At 40.8% G+C, this 24133-nt stretch overlaps 1 protein-coding gene across 1 annotated transcript; it reads right to left on the bottom strand.

Moving 5' to 3' along the window:
• Positions 1–1983: 1983 nt before the first annotated feature.
• e4f1 (E4F transcription factor 1) lies at positions 1984–19864 on the bottom strand. The gene is given in 19 exon segments (XM_034191377.1): positions 1984–2942; positions 3022–3084; positions 6413–6561; positions 6690–6888; positions 6978–7195; positions 7608–7719; positions 11072–11305; positions 11401–11588; positions 12712–12772; positions 12774–12868; positions 12953–12994; positions 12997–13020; positions 13023–13064; positions 13495–13642; positions 13644–13682; positions 13765–13768; positions 13817–13848; positions 19331–19446; positions 19656–19864. Coding segments are annotated over 19 exon segments (2220 nt in total). The 5' UTR covers positions 19738–19864; the 3' UTR covers positions 1984–2570.
• Positions 19865–24133: the final 4269 nt, after the last annotated feature.

Here is a 24133-nt window from a genome sequence, read left to right as displayed (position 1 = left end):
AAAACGAATGCACCCGAACGTGACGAGAGCTGCAATTGCTTAATGCTAAGTTTTAACATTGAAAATGCCATAGACATGCTAACGCGTTAGCGTCGCTCCCGTTTTTAAGTTATAAAATACATCTATCAACTGTTTCAGAAGACCATAACAGGTCGGTTTAACATAGAAAAGGTAAATAATATTCACAGAAGTATGCTCTTTAGGGTTTTAGCGGGGGAAAATTAAGCGAAAGAAAGAAAGAATAAACGAAGCAACAGGTCGAAGCATTGCTTCAATCTGCGAACCACTGCTTCGATTGGTTCACGGTTCAAAGCAAAGCCGTGCTGCAGAAAAGTTGATTACAGGCGCACATGACGTGAAATATATATATAAACATTAAACTGAAGCCAAGCGTAACGAGGCTGTTTTAAAAATGTAAGGAACAGAAAGCACAGATACGTGTGAAAATATAATGAGTAGAAGTCAGAAGTAGGCAGAAAAATAAGTAAAGGAGTAAAGTATAGATACCTAAAAACTGTACTTAAGTACAGTAACAAAGTATTTGTACTTCGTTACTTGACACCTCTGCAATTAACTGGTTCAGAATCACAACATTCCCACAATATCCCAGTATCCATGTGTGTAACACTAAAGCTCAGATGCTGCAGTGCGTTGACTTTTAACTAAAAGGTCAGTGGTTTGATTGCCAACTATTGCTTTTCTGTCTCCAAGTACCTTTGAGCAAGACAATAAACCGAAATTTACTTCTCGTCCCAAAACACAAGTCCTACAAACTCCCCAAGGCGCATTGACACTGGTGCTTATCAAGATTCTGTCACAAGTCTAGGAATGGGGAAGCTGGGCCAGAGTAGATCAGAAATGTTTTGTGGCAGCATAAACACATTATGCATAGGTTTAGGTCATTCTATTATGGATTTAATACAGCAAGATATTGTTTATAAGGCTGTGTTATTTCTCCCCAAGTGTAATTTCCAGGTGTTTAAAATCAATTTTTAAATTTTTGATTCACTGCCCCGGACACTAATTCACAGGGCACAGTGAATCAACTTAGAATATAATGAAAAAACATGATTATAAAGATTTCTTCAAAATTATTAAAAATATGCTGATGCATACGCAAACTATAATCCAGCAAACCAGCTATGTAATGTGTGAGTGACTTATATAGTGATACAAGTCCTTTAGAAACTACTATTTATTTCTGTTCAAACGTGAAAACAGTTGACACAAATTATAGAATAATTCATGGAAAAATAAAGCTTCAACAAGTAATATTTGTCATCCACTTGATACTGGGGCTTAGTAAATCACTTTCTAGACTGATTCACTGTGCCCCGGGTGCATGTCACACGAGTCATGTTATCAAATAGCTGATAGTCTGGAGAAGACGTAACACATGCTCATCAGTTGGACGGGTGGTCTAACAATTTTTTGAGCCACCTTTCCTCTGTTGTGAGAAATAAATACAAAAACAATGACATCCACAAAATTTACTTTTGATAGGAAAAAACTGACTTCACTTGCCACTTAGTTTTACCCTTAATGTATCCAAAAACAAAACACTAATTTATAAGGGGGTGTCTTTATGCATAAAAATATGGCATAACTGTTGCAAATATATATGTAGTTTTGCAGATAGAGCTACTGATTCACTGTGCCCCGTGATTCACCGTGCCCCGGTCTCCCCTACCCCTACCCTACCCCTGGATGAGACACCAGTCCATCCTAGGCTACTTTCCCACTGAAGGAGAGCACAAATGTATAGCTGGGTGTACTTGGACAATTAAGGTTCAGTGTCTTATCCAAGGACACAGATGGGTAATGTGATCAGGAATCAAATTCAGGTCTACATACCGGTAGCCCAACTGCTGATCGCACTGTGTGGCCTGCTGTGCAAGTCTGACCTGAAGTCCGAATAAAATCAGCAAGGATTAGGATACCAAACAGTTTCCAGATGTCTGAGGATGCACGAAAAAAACGAAGTAAGAATGTAGAAGAAATTTTACTTTGCAGTATCACAAAAAAGCAGCAAAGACAAACATTCAACAAGCAGCTCTGGTAAAATACGAAACAATAAGTCGTAACCTTTCACTTTGCTGGATCGACATCATCCACAACTCAGCAAACCTTGTACAAGTTTCTCAATTCCAGGCTGAACAGCTGTTTGACTAAGTTTCAAAGTGGTTTGGGAGTGAAAACACCCCTCACAAAATATTCAGACCTTTTCATAGCCAGGCCAACATTTTCATCAAATTTCATGGAAAGTAGTTATGTCCAAGTAATCTGCCTTAGAAATAAAAACTTAAAAAGCCGATCTGTTACTTCGTGCTTTGAAGTCATCTGCACCAAAAATATGGAATACTTCAGCAGACAGCTGATCAAATAAATAAATTAATCCAAACACAGAACTCGTCCTCATGCACTCTCAGCTGTTATATTTCACAAACACAAAAATCTTTGCAGGTAACATTTCTCTAACACTTGGGCTTTAGGTCTTGTTTTCGTTTTGTTTGCCGCAATATTCAAAACGTTCTGCAAACTGTTTCGTCAGTAGTTAGCTTCTGCTTCCTTCATATGACACGGGTCAGAATCTCCACCTCCTCCGGTGACGTGATGACGTATTCCTCTTGCTGCTGCACCATCTGAACTCCCTCATCCACTGCTTCCTGAGTGGTAACCATAGTAACCATTCCATCTGCTGCCTCCATGGCTCCCGCAGCGGCCAGTAGTGTTCCATCACTGATAGCTGAGGCCAACGTCATGGCCACCTGCTCTGTGAGGCTCTCGGGCGTAGCGATGGTGATGGTGTCGCCACAGTCAGAGATGGACGTGCCTTCTTCATCTGCCGCGTTACGCACAATGATCTGGTGGCTGCCTGTGCCGCCGGCGCTTTGTGACTGGCTGACAATACGCTGCACAACTTTCATAATCTGGGTGCCCACCTGGAAAGAAGGTATTTGATCTGAGTGGAACGAGTGCAAGGAAGATACCTCGAGCGGAAATAAGCAGCGGAATTCTGACCTCATTATGGTCGTCATCAATGAGTGTAAGTTCTTCAACCTGCACCGTCTCTTCTGGTTCTGTCTGAAGGACACAGAAAAAGAAAATTCAGGACATTGGCAGCTGATGCTGGTGACATCTGGCGAGGACACACATACACACATGCGTGCACACACACACACACACACACAAAATAAATAAACTACAGCACCGCACTCGTACCACAAACCTCCACTAACATGTTTCAGTCTTTGTCAGTCGATAGTGAGTGCCAGTCTGCACCTCACTGCCCTCACTGAAAGTGATTGGGGCATGTTTAAGATATAATGTAAAATATACATTAAATGGGTGTTTCAATGACCACAAAATCTGTAATTCGTATCAGATTTGGATCAAACTTTGTCAGTCAACAAAGAATCCCCATCCTACACAAGGCTCTCAAATATGAAAGAAATTTGATCTTTTTTGAAGTTATGAATTTCTGAACATTCATTCAATGTTAAAGGATAGGGATTTTTCCAATATTTTTTTCTGACTTTGACCTCTGACCTTGAAAAATGAATCAGTTCTTGCCTATCAGGATATGAATCCTCTAAAAAATTTCAGAATGACATGAAAAATCATGGGTTCCAGGCTGTTCACAAACAAACAGGGGCAAAAACATAACTTCCACCCAACTTCATTGGCAGAGGTAAAAAGTAAATTTGTAAACAACAAAGAATAAATGTTGATGCATGGGTCAAAACCTGAAATAAAATGTCCAATAAATAAATAATGTATGAATGAAACTAATGGAGCATCAGTCAGCAAGTTCAACTACCTATTTTTAAAAGACTTTCAAAAGGTTTAGACATATATACATAAATATTGAAATGAATCATACATGTATAGAAAAAAGGAAGTTTTTCAACAGGAAAAATTTATTAATGAATACGATGAGTATAATCACCATATTAATACATTTTCCTTGTACTGATAACAGTGTAGGGCTTGTAGATCAGAGTGTTAGTCCATCCCAACCAGCTCATGTAGACAGCAACTCAAAACAAATAAATGCCAACATCTTGTAACTCACCAAATTAAAACAGAGCAAAAACTATTAAAATCAATTTATGGTGAACATTTAAGTGCCATATCAATACAAAAAGCAACTTTATTTTACCAATGTAATAACCCGTAGAGGTGTCTGCCACCTGCTGGATGGTTCCTGAAAATTACAAACACCTGACCACCTCCACAAATGTGTCAGCTAATAAGCAAGCAACCACAAGAAGAAACATGATTCTCACTATGTGGGCACATATTAGGGTGACCGTGATCACATTTTGATTACCAAAACCAGGACACTCGGCAAGGCAATGAGATACTTGAAGTTTACTCAAAGATGCTCAAAGATGAAAAGCAATGAAAACCAGGACATTTTCATCACTTTCTTTAAAAAAAAAAAAAAAAAAAAAACCCAGATTGGCCAGGACAGGATGTGAAAACAGGACGTCTTGGGAAAACATGAAAATGAAGCCGAAACGAAACAAGAAATCTGGACTTTCGTTGGCATCGTTTAACCTTCGTTCAGTTTGTTCCTGCAGCGGTCACTTCATCAGGATTTTTAAACTGTCGAAAAATTTGAACGAAGGGCAACAAAAACCTCAATTCATCAGTATTTCATTTTGCTGTCATTTTTGCCATTTTTTTTAATCGCTTGCTTAGATTTTGTAACGTTAGCGTTTAGTATGACTTCGTTCGACTAGATGAATGTTTTCACAAAGTACAGAAGCCGTTTCTGAGCGATGCTGCTGACACTGTATTCATGTACTGTCAGAAATTACAGGGCAAACTCAGCCTGTTTGGTTGTATTTTTTTAATCTCTCAGGCACCTTATATAGGCCAGAAGTAATCTTTGCGTGAATACAATTAATTATTTTGCCACAAGTAACTGCTGAATTTGAAACAACAAAAAAGTTGTGTAATTTCCAATGGTACTTGAATGCAGTGGCAGCTCCTGCATACGTGTTATTTTTTATTAAATATAACAATATGAGAGTAGGAATGACAATCCAGCCCTTATGTACATGTGGCAACAGGTAGGTGATTCAAAATTTTATATAAAGAGCTGTTCTGGAAGGCAGAATTCACGTTGTGGATCAGTGGCAGCTGGTGGAATAACCGCACACAAGGAATCAATGCGCGTTCACACGGGCTGATCAATTTGCTGCTCTGATAGATTCAATCATCTTTACACTTGTATTTATTCTCCCTTTTGACAGTTTTCTGTTATAAATCAATATATATGGCTTAGTAACGTAATACAACAGTAACCACGGCACACCAGAGTTTTGTTTTTTGTTTTTTTTGTTTTTTTTAAATTGGAGCAAGATGTAGCGAGCAGTGTGTTTTCAGACAGTGAGGATTCTGATGATGAAGATGATCCCTCTTTTGTTCTGGACGAGGAACCAAAGTAGATGGGTCCACCGACGTGTGCACAGATCTCCACAGCCTCTGTTTGCAGTTTCTCCAAGACTCAGGCACTATGAACTCCATCCCAGCGCCGAGTCCTGGAACACAGAGATGCAGACACACACTGCTCCAGCAGTGGTTCCAGGCGCGTTTAGTTTAAAGCGTCGAGATCAACGTTAGCTTCGGTTTCATTTAGTTCCTCTTTCGTCCCTTTGGCGCTCTTGCTTCACAGGCTATTCGGTGATAAAGCTCTTTCGTCCACCTTTTCGCAACGAATTGTGACTTTTTTACTTTTCCCCTTCGTTCAGGAATTGTTGCGTGCCGTGTGACTGTGTCATTAGGCCTCTCTCTTTCTTCACTCAGGGTCACCACAGCAGATCCAAAGTGACCTGCATATTGATTCGGTACTTAACCGCTTGTCCACCACCCCTGGAAAACTCAAAACAACACTGCAGAATATTAAAAAACCTTTCCAACAACCATGTTTGGTGGCTCACTTGAGAGCTCATGAAGAGTGCAACTCAGCTGTAATATGAATTATTTTTACTGTCTTTCTTTGTGCAAGATATGTAAAAAAAAAAAAAAAAAAAAAAAAAAGGGGGGGGGTGGGGGTTAACACAAGTAGTGGCTGGTCAGTTTTGAGGAGACACTGTTTCTGACTGAAGAATGTTTGCAACAATTTCTGGTACAGTTATGCATCCCCTGATGGATGGGAACGTACAAAAGGCATAGCTCACAGCACACTTCACTTCAAGTTAAACTCCAACTTGTGGCTCTCAAAAAAGCACAGCTTTTGCTTTTTACCAGCAGCATGCAGAGATATCAGAAAATCCATGAGCATGTAGACAGAACACATGAACCACTAGATGGCAGCACTGCACAAATTTTCTACCAGTGTTACTCAGGTTCCTGTTGAAACTGTGACATAAGCACCACTTTTGAGTACGGAGACGCTTACATTGATAATGTACTCCTGTGTGTCTGCTACCACAGAAGAGAACTCCATCAGGACGCCTTCAGGGTCCTCAGTAGTGAGGCCGTCCACTGATGCCTGCTCCTCCGTGACCACGACCTGCTGCAAACTGGAATCCAGCTTAAGGCAGCCTCCTGATAAGAGGAAAAAACAAACACACTTGTTTAATCACCATGTACATGTATTGTTGTTTTTTTTTGTTTGTTTGTTTTGGGGTTTTTTAGCAGAACTGCCAGTTTTATAGTTTGTCTATCTCAACAACCTTTAGCACGTAAGTGGCGATTGAGGGTCCCGTGCTCAGCAAAGCCACGCCCACACTGCGGGCACTTGAAAGGCTTCTCTCCCGTATGGTGGCGAATGTGTCGCACAAGAGAACCTTTCTCCCTGAAGCTGCTGGAGCAGAAGTGACACACGTAGGGTTTCAAATTCCCATGAGTTCGCTGGTGGACCTGCAATGCATTCTGAGCAATTGAGGACAATGTTAGACAGAAAATCTATTCACCACATGACAACACAACAAACATCTACAGTCAAACTGCACACAAATCACCTTGGTCTTGTAGCCCTTGTTACATTTGGCACAGCGATACGGCCTTTCATTGGAGTGAGCCCTCATGTGTTCGCGCACATGCCCAACTGTCTTATACAGCTTGCCGCATTCGCCGCACTTGTACTTCCTCTCAATGAGGTGGCCATCCATGTGTTTCTTCAGCAGCTGGCCAGTCAGGAAGTCCTTCTGGCACCGAGTGCACTTAAAAGGCTTGCAACCTACATCAACACAAAATGACACAAAATTTAAATTCTGTACTGATCTAGGCCCAAACAAAGGAAAGACAGTGGGAAGAAACTTCTTAAGCAATTCACTCTATGTTGTTTAGGCTTTTATTTCATTTACAGCATTTTTTTTTTTTTTTCATAAAGCAAAAATGCTTCATAAAAAAATGCAAATTTTTTTCAACTTATTTTGAAATTAGGTCAGAAAGAAAACTGTTTTTTAAAAAGTATCGTATTGGTCCACATACAAATGGTATCTTTTAATTCTTCCCAGGTGGAAGGCAATCATGTTACATTCGGGCCAATACAGTACTTTTTATTATGCACAACAGCACTTTTTTACCACAAGAATTTTATTAAGAGGGCTGTATGCTGTCTGGATGCAGAATGCTGGTTTTGGCTTTACCCAAATGACCCTTGACATGAAAGTTGTAGCAGCTGAGTCCCTTGAAAGAGTGATTACAGTGGGGACACATGTGCAATTTTGAAGCCATCTGATCATCTCCATCACATTCTTCCTATAATAAGAAAAGAAGATGAAAGACTTTAAATATTGATATGATGTGTGCAAACAATTCTGCAAGACTGGATTATGGTTGGGAACAAAACTAAATTTCAGAACTGACTGCAAACTGGCTCCCATTAATGCCCATCTCACGCACTTACTATGATTTTGTGAAATGTTATAACCTTTCAAGCACAGTGGTATTGGAGCCACGTCATGAGAAAGAATGGAAACACTGAAAATCTGTTTTTTTTCTCTGAAGACAGTAGCTCAAACACCACTCAGAAAATATCACACGAGTAGATGGCACGTTTGGCTTACATATACAACTTTCTCAACAATTCAATCATTTTCTATACCCACTTACTGCAATTAACGGTCACAGGAAGGCTAAAGTATCTAAGCTCAGTATCACAGTATCACAGCTCTGTGAAGCTACTGTACATGGCAGCAAATGCTATATCCAGCCAATATTAAGGTGTTTAACATTTTAAGACATTATTTATTACTAATATACATTATCATCACTTTACCGAGGCGTTGCTAGGCCGGTATCGTAGATTTATGTCGACGCTACCTGGCTATACCTGCCTGCTGCGCGTTAACAAATGACGTCATAGCACGCAGCCCAAAAACTGTCTGCAGAGAAAGAAAAAAAAAAAAAAAACTGTCTGCAGAGGAAAAGATAAAAAGGCGAGAAGTGTGTGTTGGTCCCAATATGGATATTACAGATGATTTTCTCATGGATAGTACGACAATGAACAGCCAAAGCAGCCAGCTTGATAAAGGCAGCACTGCTGAATTTGGAGAGCAGCGCGGTACCAGCCAACACGACAAAAGTTAAAGTGAGACAACTTTTTATGTCCTCGTTTGCTGGGTGTCGTGCATTTTGAAATGACATTAAATACTGTTAATGTGATTCCACGTGTTGTGTATTTCAGTAAGTGATAATAATGCATATAACGTGCAGTTGTCGTGTGGTATGCATTTTCTGAGTCCCTCCGTCCATGCCCAGTCGCCCAAAAAATGAGTGCAAATATCTGTCATTTTGGGTGATGGCATGGACGTCGGGCCTCTGAAAATGCATACCGCCCTCCAAAAGCATGTTATTGTATTATTATTATCACTTTACCGAGGCGTTGCTAGGCCGATATCGTAGATTTACGTCAACGCTACCTGGCAATACCAGCTCGCGGTGCGTAAACAAATGACGTCATAGCGCACGCGCAGCCCAAGAACTGTCCGCAGAGGGGAGAAAAAAAAAAACTGTCCGCAGAGGAAAAGATAAAAAGGCGAGAAGTGTGTGTTGGTCCCAATATGGATATTCCGGATGATTTTCTCATGGATAGTACGACAATTAACAGCAGCCAATTAAGCAGCCAGCTGAGGACGCACTGCCGAATTCGGAGAGCAGCGCATGCCAGCCGACGCAACAAAAGTTAAAATGAGCCAACTTGTTATGTACGCGTTACGTGTTGTGTATCTCAGTAAAGTGATAATAATGCAAATAACATGCTGTTGTCGTGCGGTATACATTTTCTGAGTCCCTCCGTTCATGGCCAGTCGCCCAAAATGACAGATATTCGCACTCGCCTAACATCTGTCATTTTGGGCAACTGGCCATGAACGTCGGGCCTCTGAAAATGCATACCGCCCTCCAAAAGTATTAATATCAAATAATGTAAAATGTACCACAAAATAATGAAATTTGCATCATATTTAATTTTAAACTGGCTCAAACTGTAGCTCATAAATATTAAGTCCCTTCGGCTGATCCCTTGTTTGCACTCAGGGTCGCCACAGCAAATCCACAGTGGATCTGCATGTTGAATTGGCACAGGTTTTACGCCGGATGCCCTTCCTGACGCAACTCCACATTACATAGAGAATGTGGCAGGGGTGGGATTTGAACCCAGAACCTTCTGCACTGAAACAAAGTGCATTAACCACTTGGCCCACCACCCTTTGTAAACTGTAGCTCATAATATAGATTTTAAAAAACATTATAAATTTTGAATGATTAATTTTATTTCATTCTGCTTCACACAGGCCCACTGATGTCTTTGAAGTAGGGATGTGGAGATTGATCGATATGAATCGGTATCTAGATAAAACGTGCACAATGCGAGTGTATCGATTCATTCAGTGTGCATAGATTCAACTGACAGATGAAATCACGATGGATCGGCTGTTGCGCGCTTGCATCGATTTTTTTCTGATGCACATTGAATGCACCACGGACGGAAGCCTGAAAGCACATTTCTACCACAACAAATCTATTTCAAAATGGAGGCCATAGATTTTTTTTTTTTTTAGGCACCTAAAACATTTAAATCAGGTGACTGGAAATATTTTGGCTTTTTTTTTTTAAAGATGGGAAAGTTGACAAGACGCAGGTCATTTGGAAAGAATGCCGTGGCTGTCGCTGTGCCCCCTAACTTGGCAAAACTGGTAAGAAAGTATCTCAAATTACTTTTGCCAAGGCGGTACTCTGTCAATGAATGACCAGCTTTAAGTCACTCATTGAGAATGATGTTTTACTGTTTACTGTACTGTTTAAGTTCTGACAGTGTGATCAAACAGGTTCCAAATTTGAGGGAACCAATTCCTGTTCCTTAATGTTGAATCTGGTAAATTTGCTGCTTATAAGGAGTAAAACAAATCCTCTGCCTCTAGTAGAATCACAAGAAGAAGAAGAATACATAGTACCATACTGAATTACAACTCCTTATTTTCTATTTAAATTTTTGGTATCATTTCTTTACATCATATTGAATTGCATCAGGGGTGAAGCGTTGAATTAAACAGGGGTGAATCGTATTGCATCGTATCACCAGTATTGCTATATGTATGCATTTGGGTGCACTTTGGATTCTATGAAATCTCAGGTAAGAAGGAAGTTCATATGACCAATTCAGTATGCAAGTTGTGCAAAATTAAGATCAAGCATTTTAAAAACACAACAAATACTTGGGCGCATTTTGTAAGTCATCATCCCAAAGTGAAAAAGTTCCAAGTCTTAGGAGGGGGTCAGACCCCACCAATCTACCTATAATTTGACCAGTTATTTGATATTACAGTAAGTGGGGTGGAAATGGAAAATATCTCCTTTATGTAGATACATTTTTTTTTAATAACACAGCTGTCATGTGTATACACATATACCTTTATCCCAAATACAAGCTACAGACAAATGCATCAATGCATGGTAACTTAACAGAAAAGCAATAAAAACCAATCTGTGTCACATGATTTAACATACACAAACAGGAGATTGGAGCCTGAGCATCAAATCGAGAGTCATCATTGTATTACAGTGATGGCACCTTAAAAGAAACATACAAACTACCTTGTTTCATCCTTACCTCTGCCTCAATCTCCACAAACTCTTCTTTAACCTGGATCTCAGTGACACAGTCATCACCATGTGGACAGTTGGAGGTCACTTTATTCACCTCCTCAACTTCCTGTACCGTTTCAAACCACGCTTCCTCCGGCCCCACTGTGATGCCAGAGTTGATGATGCCCTGACAGATGACATTCTCACCTGCAGTGGCAGCTGCGGTCAAGGCTTCAGCCTGAGAGTCATCCACCACCACCTGGACACACGTACAGCTTTTAGGTATTTGGACCAGAAGAGGTACAGCTGAGCTACAACATTCCTAATATGAACAGGTATCACTTCTGCACTCACCTGTTGCTCCTGTGTTGTTCCATCCAGCTCCATTGTGAAGTGGACCTGATGGACGACTTCTGGAGAACCAGCCTCCAGCACGCTGACCACAGTCTGGGCTTCCACTTTATCCTGCTGATCTCGATGATGCTCCACAATCACCACCTCCTGCTGCTGAGGACCCGCTGTTGCAGGATCAGGTTCCACTCCTGGATTAAAAAAATTATAATAATAATAAAAAGTTAAAATAGTGTGTTAATGTAATGCATGTTCCTCCTTATGCCCCGGTCACATGGCAATAGCTGAACGAAGGATAAAAAGTCAAAAATTGTCACGAAAAGGTGGACAAGATCTTGCACTTTCCCATCACTGAAAAGTCTGCAAATCACCTAACTCAAACCGAACTTAAATGAAAATTCTAACAAAAGAAAAAACAAAGTGAACGTCGACCTCAATGCTTTGAACAATACATTCATGATGACGTGACCGAAAGCACGTTATAAAACCGGGGCGGCAGCCAGCCTTGTCCCATTTCCACAGTACTTGCAGGTGCGAGACTGTTTGTCTTCACAACAACAATTTTATTTGTCTTCACATTCTGAGTTCTCGAGGCATGTCTGTACTTGTTGTACACTTTATCTGAGATAGTCCATGGCATCAGCCACGGGGAACTGTCCGTGTCAGATGAAGCCTACTCCAGAAGACAAGCACACACAGGCACATGCAGGCCAGCTACAAACGGTGTGAATGTGCATAGTTAAAGCAGTTGATAAAACGTTCTTAACACTATTGTTTCTGTATGAAAACATTGCTTTTTCGTCCCAAAAATGAACGCTTCATTAGCAACACAAGGATGTTTCTTTCAGCTCATCAAGCTTCATTTATTGATTCGTTCAGATATCTGTTGTGTTCGTCAACCTTCATTACAATACATCAGACTTGGGAGGTTGAACGAAGTTGGATGAAAGTCAACCGAAATGTTAACGTTACGAAAACTAAGCAAACTATAAGAACTGTCAAGTATGAAAGCAAAAACGAATATGAACGAATTGACGTCATCTGCGGCATTCGCTCAAATTCTTCAAACAGTTTAGAAATTCTGACAAAGCAGCAGCTGCAGGAACGAAGCTGAATGAAGGTTAAACAATGCCTCTGCAATTCCAGATGTCTTGTTTCGTTTGGGCTTCGTTGTCCTTTGTTCGTGCCGTGTGACTGGGCATTTAGGAATTCTACATGCACAGATTTGGGAATTAAATATCAACAATTCTAAAATGTTTAAAAGCACAGGCACAAACAGTTAAAATATTTCACTCTTCTTATCACTGTGCAAACCTTTCTGTCTGCCATCTTTGCTGACCACAATCTCCTTGTACTGAATGAAGCGGATCTTTTTTTGTGCAGGGTGTGAGGGCCTTCATGTTGTCTGGTGGGGCACCAGACTCTCTTAATGACTGGCCACAGAGGGTACAGCGATAGCGCCGCTCATCTGCAGAGAAAAAAACAAAAACAGGACGCGTTACCATCTGGTTAACTTTATTAACCAGATAAAAAAGTCATAGCCCACTTTACCAGTTGTGACGACGATTGTGGCGAATCAGGGAGCCTTTAGTGCGGAGGAGGTCTCACATAGCTGACACGTGAGTTTTTCTGGTCACTGTGTGTTTCATGTGAGGTTCTCAGATGTGCTCTACTGAAACTACAACAAAGTATTAGGAGAAAACATTGACAGAACAACAACTTTTAAAAAAGAGCAAGAACATGCACCCTGGCAGAAAGTTTTTTTTTGTTTGTTTGTTTTAAACAGAGGCAACAACAACCATGGTGGCCACCAGACGTAGGCTCTGGAAATGAAAGAAATCGAAAAAATAAGCTCATTTCAAGATGCATGCAACTTCAACCACACCTGCTCCTAATTTTTCCCATCATGCATGTGATAAGATTATTCCCTGCAACAAGCCCAGAGATGTCAAGCAGGTGGCAGACAGATATTTAAAGAAAAGGGGAAAAAAAAGAAAGCGAGGCACTGGCCGCATTCATGACAACAGTACGATGTAAAATTTAAAGCAATACTGCAACATAAAACAGAGAAATACAGAAACAAATACAACAGCTCACACACAGTTTTAAATGTCTTTTCACAAAGATTACAGATGTAGCGTCCCTCTTTGTTGACTTTGAAAGCAGGTTTGTCATTTTCACCGCTGTCAGACGTGGATCCTTCGGTCCCATCTGACTGGTCACTGAGCTTACTCGAAGCAAACTTTCTTCCTGCAACCTCGGCCCAGTGGACCACTGGCTTTCATCTGAAGGGTAAAGAAAAAATAGAACATACATAGGTTATCTTGAGAGTAAGGCTGAGTTAGAAGCTGAAACATGCAGACCCACCACGCTGTTGGATTTCACCGGATCAGAGGCTTGTGTCTTTGACTTCGATCACCACTGGGAGAACGCGTCCATCAGCCGCTGATTCTGTTCAAATTCTTAGGCACAAGTTAACATTAGCAGGTGTGGTTGAAGTTGCATGCATCTTGAAATCAGAAGAGGTCTTAAAACAGTAGAAATGGGGTGTTTGAAATAGTGGGAACATGCCAGATTACCAGTGCTGGATGTAATGTTACCCGAACCCCCCCAAAAAACATTAAGACGGCAGCAGCGTTAGGTCAGCTATTTTGTGTCACACTAGTTATTATTAAATTGCTATGCAACTAAGAAGTGACCTGTATTATAGGAAATAGTTTGTTTGGGTTTTTTGTACGCTTAGCCTGCAGAAATGGTTAGAAAGTTTTGCTTCAGACAATAGCCAACAACCTGAATGTAGGCAATGACAAGGAAGCAGGAAATGTTGATGTATTTCACTCACATTTTGTCTCAAAAACAAGAACAGAAATTGTTCCACACTACATCCAGCTCAAAAAGTGATGTTCTTGGAGGTGCACATTACAGTTTTGTACATTATAGCTATGAGGGCAGTGCTGAGACCCTCACACCGGGCAGAGAGAGGCAGCCACTGGTTGCCGCGCAAATAGCCACTCCCCACGTAGAGCGGAGAGCAGGCAGCAGATTAAACTGTTTTTAAAAAAAACAAAAACAAAAAATAAATAAATAAAACAGACAAACACACTTCTTTGCTTTAAATGTGCAGGAAGCTATTTCAGATGATCAGCGTGGACCGTTTTTCTCCTAAAAGGCTTTATTTCACTCTGTGTTGTTTTGGAAAGCTGTAGCTATTGTGCAAATTTGATTAGCGTTTACAGGGCTTATGCATGCTCTAGTCTTCTTCTGTTTGTTCTTCTGGGGACGTTACAGCACCACACACAGGCCTGGCATATGTATTACAACGTTAAATGAAGCTTCGAGTCACAGAATTTGCCTCGAACATTTTTGGTAATCGAATTATTCGAGTTACTCAACTAATCATTTCAGCCTTAGTCTGGACGTGCCCAGTAACAGAGGTACAAAATGAAGTTCAGCACTGACACTCATCGAGTCAAGGAAAGTGGGTACCATATCAAACCATGTTCATACACGGCATCTAAATGAGGCAGACCTCTGTTAAAGGCTGGCAATTATAAACGCTGCTGCTCTCGCCCCTCTTTTTCCATCTTTCTCTCCCAGTCAGAAAACGATACTCAAATGACCTTCAATTCATGAAGGAAATTGTACGTACCATATAGTTGAAGGTTGATGATTGTATAAAGAAGTGGAGCTCGTTGAGGGACAAATTAATCCAGAAAATGTTCCTGTTGTAAATTGCATAAAGACGCGACAGAGAACTTTAAAAGGGTCACGGGCACGTCAACTAGGGCTGTACGATATGACCTAAAATTCATATCATGGTATAAATTGAATCCCTTCACAGTAACGGTATATAAACTTAAGTGTAAAAATCGTGTTTCTGAATGGGGCTCTTAGGTAAATTGAGCAATATAAATAAATAAAAACAACAACAAAAACAGATGTAATTTTGAAAACATTTATTGTGAAGATCTCAAAACTAAAGGTACAATTTGCCGAAAGGTACATCTAAGATGCAAGCCTAGATTTGATGTTTTGGTGAAAGAATTAAATTTATTTACTGTTGGATAAGAGGCTGAAGTTTCATCTCTTAAACACTAGATGCACTCCCGCTCTGAATACATGAAGCGCTTTCAGGACTGTCACTGGAGCTTTTCTTCATTTACAAAACAACACAAAACCACCAAAAAATAATAATAAACATACTTAATTTACTCATATTTGAAGTCAGTCTGGGTAAATCGTCTGGCTCATTCGTCTTTTTGCTCCGGTAAAAAAAAAAAAAATATGGAGCTTTCTCAAATGTGTGATTCAGGTCATGACGGAGCCTTCACCTTCCCCCAGTGCATCCGCTGAAATAAATAATGGTTTTGCAAATATCAGCGACAGAACACACATCTCCACCGCAGCAAACTGGTTTAAGCCTGGGTTCCACCGAATAATGAAGGATGAATAATGAGCCACGCAGCATGTTTTATTTGCTACGAGAGGGTTTCTTCAACTATCGTGGGAGAATAGTGGCTCTGAGTGGCTCTTAGAGGCATTATCTTCAGTTAACGAGGTTCCTCTCTGAGCGTGGTGCTAATTTAAAGATGTTCAAAATTTAGCAACAACAGCGTGGGGCAGTTTGTGTACGAGGTTTTAGAGGCATGTGAGTGGTGCTTACGAGTTTGCTAAAAGCCCATTATCCCAGCGCCTGGCAGCTATACAGGACCTGAGAGGCTATTTTTGGAGTGGCTGCCCTCTTGCGCACACAATTCCACCTGCTCTGTGCGCTGGACGTTGTATATAAAATAATTATTTTGTAGCGGATTAATTATTTTCTGCCAAACCTTGGATGCTGAAAACACCTCTAATCGCTTGTGGAATCACAGAGGACTGTTTCATCTGGATGCTTTTTTTCCTGTCTTTCCTGCTCCATGAGGAATGTATTTTGAACAGCTTAAGGTAACTATTTTTAATGTTTTAATAGCTTAATAAAACAGTTCCTAGCTGTAAAAGAATGCCTATAGCTGATTTAATATCTTGTTAATGGATCACATGAGCTCCGCTGTGTGTGCGCACTGAGGCAGTGACTCATCACACTCCAAACGAGCATTTAGGCAGAAAGGTCACAAAAGACTGTTTTTTTTCAGTCAATATTGGACGAACACAAAGTTAAAATTTGGATGACCGCGTGAAAGCGGATGTGTGTTTAAGGCCACGGAAGAAATAACTCCTGTGAAGCCGCTAAAATCAGCGCAGAGCTGTGCAGCAACACAGAAGTAGAGCGCGCAAAAGACCGATTCTGAAGACATAACACAAAATTAAAAGTTGTATCACGGTGACGTGTAAGCTGCAGAAGAAATAAAGAAATATATACATTGATTGATTGATTGATTGATTGAGACGGCCCCTGCCGTCTTAATGTATTTATGGTGTTGTTGTCTAATGTGTCTAGCAGGGGTGATGGCCAAGTGGTTAATGCGCTTGGTTTCAGTGCAGAAGGTTCTGGGTTCAAATCCCACCCCTGCCACATTTCTCCATGTAATGTGGAGTTGCGTCAGGAAGGGCATCCGGCGTAAAACCTGTGCCAATTCAACGTGCAGATCCACCTTGGATTTGCTGTGGTGACCCCGAGTGCAAACAAGGGACAGCCGAAGGGACTTTACTGTTGTCTAATGTGTCTGTTGTGTGTTTTGAGGTCTCAGCCACCGGGAGGCGCTGGGTATGCTTCCTGTTGTGGGGCTATAAAAGGAGGGAGTTCCTGTCTCCTTAGGGTCTCCTCCTCCTTCCTGTTCTGTATCTCAGTCTGGGGAGCAGCTGCGTCTGGTTCTGGTCCTGACTTTGGTCCTGGGTTTGTCTCGCCACGTCCTCCCTTTTTTCTTTTCTATTTTATAATAAAGGACCTACAAAGGGTTAAAAAAAAAAAGACTACGCTACCGTGTGTGCCACACTTCTTGTTGCGGCTTCTGAGCCGGTATATATATATATATATATAGAAAGTGATCCACAGGTGTATAGAATTAAAGCGGCCAACTTATTGTGTATGCAGAATGGCACCACACGCAAAAGAGCGATTTTGCAGAAATAAACAGACGAACACAAAATTAAAAGTGGGATCACTGTGTAAAAATGACTGTGTTTAAAGCCAGGGAAAAAATAAAGCCAGCAAGCCAACGATGGAAAGGAAGCCAGTGAGAAGGAGCACCAAGGCGGCTGTCCATGAATGGAGAACAGCAGTGCGCGCACAAAAGAGCGATCTTGCAGAAATAAATGGACTAAAGCTAAAAGTGGGATCATGGTGTGTGTGTTTAAAGCCAGAGAAGAAATAAAGCCAGTGAGCTGCAGATCCAGCGAGGAGCCCAGAGGCAGTTGTCCAGGAACCCTTGGTTCGGTTGTAGCTGGTCTGGTGCATTACAGGTGGACGGCCGCCTGGCGCACAGCGCACAACCGTGGATCTGTACTGGAGCATCTATTTTTAGACTGCATTTAAAAAATGTGAAATCTTTAAATGCTGCTGTAAATCTGTGAATTGAAAGCCCACACTTCAAAAGGGACCAGGTGTGGGAGGGCTGGAGTTTTGGACCAAACCCATGCCTAAACGTGCGCCGACACTGTGTTATCATGGCGCTACGTGGCTTAGTGTGGCTGATGCGAGCCATTCGAGGCTCTAATGACAGGTCGGTTGTGGCTCACTAGAGGCTGCTACGTGGCACATGCGGAGTACAGAGAGGCACACAGCGGCACCTTCATAGCGGATAGATGAAAACGTGGGTCATTCTTCGAATAATCGTTGACACACCCATGCGTGGCTCATTATTCATGGCTTATTATTCGGTGGGACCCAGGTTTCACACACACACACACACAGCCGCTTCACAGAGGAGTTTTCCTGGATCGAAAAACTCAGCGGGTGTTATCATGAATCGTTGGTGGAGTCCAAATCTCTACCGTCAGCCAAAATTATAGCGTTTACCGATTAAACCGGCTATACCGTGCAGCGCTAACATCAACATCATTGCATGGCCACAGAGCTACAGAGCTGCAGAAGCATAAATCATGCTTTAGGATTTTAAGGTACCACTCCGCAGCGGACTTAAAAAAAAAAATGAGTTACTCGACCAAATGTATTCTTTTTAATGCACCTAATGCCCGGCGCTTATTTAAGGCAGGAATTTATTTATTTCAAATGAAGTTTTGACCTGTTCATTAAATGAGGCAGGTCCCGATTCAAGGTCAAGCTTTTAATCAAGGAAATAGGTAAGCCTAATTAGTGCCGGTGTCGCCGACCGAACGGTCCCCCCTAAAAATCGGTCCACCTTTTGCATCTGTGCATGCACCATTAGCCAGGGTTCACAGATTAAAACCTCGTTTCTGCTTCAAACTGCACTTCAATCATCATCTATCTCAGCAACAGATAGCTGAAGCTTTTGTGCAATAATCATTTCCACATAAATTCAGCATTATTTCATCATAAAAAAATAGCGAGTGATCAGAGCGCCACAGCTAAATGAGCTGCTAGCTGATGTGTTCACTGTGTGTCGGTCATTTCAAAGCATCACAGAATTTGCCAAGTTTCTGCTTAAAACGGCCTCGTTTATTAGAAAGATTTAAGTGGTTTTACCTTTATCATCTGATGGTTAATAATCCCATTAATCCATTTGATTGCTTTGGTTGAAGAGACTCCGTCTCAGACGTGCTGCTATGGTCCGAAACGAGGCATGCGCAGATGCAAAAGGCGGACTGATTTTTAGCGGCGGACCGTTCGGTCTGCGACACTGGGGATTCCCCGTAGATCGTTCAGTGCCTCCTGGCTGTAACTACTCTGTTTTATACATATAACAAATTTGGACTATAACAGACAAAATTCGCTCGTCTATCTGAATCTATTATCTGCCAGTTTTACTGTAATTAGTTCAGTTTTACTGTAATTAGTTCATTTTAAACTTTTTACCTCTTTAGCAGCACCCTCTTGTGGCCGTTTGCAGCTATGACGCAACTTGTGCTGGATGAAAGCTTCCAGCGTTGAAAACTCGGACTGACAACGTCCGCACTTATGTACATCTTCATCTGCAAGCACAGAAACAACAACCCTTAGCATAAAAGCGTTTTGTTCGGCAGCCACTCATTTTAATAACTAAACTTTCCATAACTACGCTGGTAACTTTAGCTAGCTGCTAGCACCACATCCTAACATAGGAAGTCAGCTAGGCCTGAACGCTGAAAGTGAGAAATGGGGAAATCTTATTTTAGTTCCCCTTATTATGACTGAAACAAACCTTCGTCTCCGAGAGCAGACTGGACGCTGACGGTCTCTTTGCCGTTGTGTGTTTCTGCCGTATGATCATTTTCTACATTCATGTCGTTCCAGTTCTCCGTCTCTGTCGCAACGACACAGCAGGCTGGAAAACATGGCGGATTTACGACCTTGTAGTCATAACAACAAAAGGGGCAGTGCACGTGTCTGCTCAGCTTGACAGAATTTTTTTAAAACAGCTATCTGAAAATTACGTTACCCGAGGCTGGAGAGACCACATTTAAATAACCTAAAGAACTGAAAAAAAACAACTTGTTGGTTATCCAGTGTTATTGAATTCATAGTAACAGGGGTGTATATAGGGGGTCCCGAACATCCGGGCGAAATGGTGGTGGCACATCATCATTTATCTGCTATTGTCAGTGTGTAAATCATACATTCATGATGCATATTGTTGATGATCTTTCTGAATAAAATAGACATTTCGTGTTTAAAGACAAGGAATTAATGTCCTTTTCAAAGTTGTACCTCAGGTTTGCTGGCCGTTTTTCCTGCATACACACTATTGAAACAGACCAAGACTGGCACCCTCTGTTGATCTGTGTGATACTTGATACTTGATACTTTTGTGATGAATTAAGTTGGTCTAAGTAATAACAAATAACACAGTTATGATCAAATACAATAATTACAATCTTTTTCAAGTGATATATTAAAAGTCTCTTCGGCTTCTAACCTGTTTTCACTCTGGTTAGCCCACAGCATATTAGTTTTTATTTATTTATTGTAAGTCATAAAGATAAACAATCACTACTGGTGACATCATCATTTACTATTTCGAGCTGTCATCTTAATAAGGGTTAAGTCTTGTCACATAACGTGATTGTTTGCAGGGTGGGCATCATATATTTTTAAATTTATTAATAGAACAGAATTTTGTACCTTTTTTGCGAATAACAGCAGCTGGCACTGAGTTAATCTTGTGTCAAAATTCTCTGAATGCTGATATATTACAATATTAAAATATAATTCAATCTTGCAATATATTAAATTTTGACATTGCAATGAAAAAAATACAATAATTAATAATAATCTAAATGCGATATTTTCCAACCATATATACAAAGCACCTACTTGATTGCGATTCCTCACTTGCAAGAAACTACATGATGAATCTATTTAATGTGACATCTTTATGGAACATGTGGTTTGGATTTTTCTAATTGCCACAGCCAGCAGATGGCAGGTTTTATACAATTCGTGAGGTCACCCACTCTGCAAGATGTCAGTAACATTGAGAAATGCATTGAGACGCTCTGATCAGGCTGCACTTTAACCACTGCACACAGACAACAGCATTAACATTGAAAAATATAACTCTTTTTATATTGTGCCTAAAACTCTTGTGAATATATTATCTGGGTTTTTAGATGTTGTTGTTGTGCTCATCTAATGTAATCATGCAAGAAGCTCAGGTTGTTTCTCTGTTATTTTCAATGGGAGTTTCTGTGAGCTGCGATCGATTCCTCTTCATGTCGTTCTGGGGGAAAGTGAAGTTTGCTCTTTAACGTCCTGCTTATTGTCCTTTACAACACTGTTTGTCCAGTTTGTTCCATAGTAATATATAAAAAATATCTGAAATTCGCTTTTGGTTCATTAAATTCCACACAGGTTAAACATAGCAGACACAGATTATTTGAAATATTTGTTTTAGCAACTTTTCAATGACCAAAAATGGCCACATCCAAGTATTGTTGGCGCATTGTATACATACAGTGTACAACATGGTATGCACTACACACATTGTTCCTGCAAAGGCATGCATTGGCACAAGCACTTTGCGCGTGCAGCAATTGTGGCATTATTTGATCACGCTTTGTCCCACCTGATGCCATGCTATAAACAGCAGGCTTCACATAGTTCCTTTCATTCCTCTCTTTGGTGTCGACAGTACAAGATGTTGAACACCAGATAAGTTCTTAAAAACAAGTAAAGGTGTCTATTATCTTGCAGCTGCAGCACCACTTCTTACGAAGCAGGAGAAAATGCAAATAGAACAGGTCAAAGAAGGCACCCAAACTAAAAAAAAAAAAACAGAAAGCAAGGACAGTGTGGGCAATAAGAATTTTGGAGCCAATGACGTCATTATGGGTGTAATATTTCTTCATAAACTTATTTCAGGTTCAGATGTTCCTCTACTACAGTGTAACAGCACCCAGAGACAAGCAAACCTGATAAGTTTTCTGGGATCGTCTGCATGTGCCCCTCCAGGAGACAAGCGAAGTCTTGCACTATCCTCCTGTGTCCAGAGACAAGGCACCTGCTTTTGAGAGCATCTGAAACAGAGACATCCAGCACTCAAAGGTACAGTAGATGTGGAAGCTTGAGATGATGTAGCAGACAAAGTCCAGGATCTCTTTGCCATGGTCTTCACCCAGGAAAGAGGTACCCCTTTGCCGCCATTGGATGACAGGTTGTCAGTGGGCGCCATCACCCTTTGATTGGAGAATTGAAAAATAGAGAGAAAAAAAGTTAAAATTAGATCAAATGAAAAATAAAATTCTGCCAATAAAATACAAATATAGATTAAGTTTAACCAATTTCACAAAGCCGAATGGAGCTGTGTGGTTAACATTTTAAGATGCAGTATATAAATAAAAATACTAACCTCACTGGGGTTAGTGATCCCCCGAACAATGTGTTTGATGATGAAAGTACATGTGGACATTATTTCATCATCCCTCATACTCCTCTGTGCTTGCCTTGAGCCACTTTCCCTTTCTTTCTTCATGATCTTCCCCACCAAATAGCACCAAATCAGAACAGAGTTGCCTCAAGGCGCTTCACACAAGTAAGGTCTAACCTTACTAACCCCCAGAGCAGCAGTGGTAAGGAAAAACTCCCTCTGAGGAAGAAACCTCAAGCAGACCAGACTCAAAGGGGTGACCCTCTGCTTGGGCCATGCTACGGACATAAATTACAGAACAATTCACAAAACGAATATACAGGAAATGCTGTTGGTGCACAGGACAGGAGGGTCTCCAGCACAAATACCAAACCCATCTCTGGATGGAGCTGCACAGAGAGGAAAAAACAGAATCAGGCATCAGAAAGACAAGAAGTACAGTATAATTTGCCAGCATTAAACAACAAGAAAACAGGAAATACTAAGGTGATCGCCGGCCACTAGCCCTAAGCTTCACTAAAAGAGCCAGAATTTAGGTAAATTTGAGGCCACGGCACGCTCCGTTTCCTGATAAAATTAATTAAAAGAGTAAAAAAGTGCAGAACTATACTCTGCCAGTATGCTAGCCATATGAGGGTGATTCTTTAACTACGGGCACTATTGGCCTTGTAAATGTAATTTCCACCACACCATTGCCTTACAATATAAAGCGCCTTGGGGCAACTGTTTGTTGTGATTTGGCGCTATATACATGTGCTCTGATGTCACTGTTTATCTCCATAGAAACTACCCAAACAATCTTTCAATCAATCAATCAATCAATCAATTTTATTTATATAGTGCCAAATCACAACAAACAGTTGCCCCAAGGCGCTTTATATTGTAAGGCAAGGCCATACAATAATTACGTAAAAACCCCAACGGTCAAAACGACCCCCTGTGAGCAAGCACTTGGCGACAGTGGGAAGGAAAAACTCCCTTTTAACAGGAAGAAACCTCCAGCAGAACCAGGCTCAGGGAGGGGCAGTCTTCTGCTGGGACTGGTTGGGGCTGAGGGAGAGAACCAGGAAAAAGACATGCTGTGGAGGGGAGCATGTCTTTTTCCTGAATCTTTCATACAAACTGTTTAAAGGGACATTACAGTGTTGTGGTGGAAATTACGGCAATAGTGTGGGACTACATTTTGTTTAAAAAATCACAACAGTTGTATGACATTGAATACCCCAATTATGTTTTGATTATTTTACTGATATTTTATTCAGAGATATTTTAAAACATTAGAAAAAAACGTTTCTTTACCATTCATTTTTATCATTGAAGATCAAAAGTCTGGGTGTGGGACAAGCACAAAACGGCAATATTTGCATATAATGATGCTGAAAAAAGGTGAAAAAGTCATCATAGACTTCTAGAACAAATTTCTTAACACCCTTTCATTGTAAAGATAACTATAAAAGTGTGAAATTGATCAAAGGACATAATAAGTGCCCGTAGTCTAAGAATCACCCATGAAAAGGAAAATAAGTGAATCTTAAGTCTGGACTTGAAAATCTCCACAGAATCTGTTTTATTGACGCAGGGAGATCATTCCAGAGAACAGGCAGGGGCACAATAAGAGAAAGCTCTGTGACCCACAGACTTCTTATTCACCTTAGGGACACAAAGTAGTCCTGCACCCTGAGAAGGCAAAGCCCGGGCCGGTACGTAAGGTTTAATTAGGTCAGCTAGGTAGGGAGGTGCCAGTCCGTGAACAATTTTATAGACTAGTAACAGAACCTTAAAATTTGATCTCACTGGGACAGGAAGCCATTGAA

The sequence above is a fragment of the Thalassophryne amazonica genome, chromosome 16 (assembly GCF_902500255.1).
Source record: "Thalassophryne amazonica chromosome 16, fThaAma1.1, whole genome shotgun sequence".
Taxonomy (NCBI): domain Eukaryota; kingdom Metazoa; phylum Chordata; class Actinopteri; order Batrachoidiformes; family Batrachoididae; genus Thalassophryne; species Thalassophryne amazonica.
This window is presented reverse-complemented; position numbering and strand designations above follow the sequence as displayed.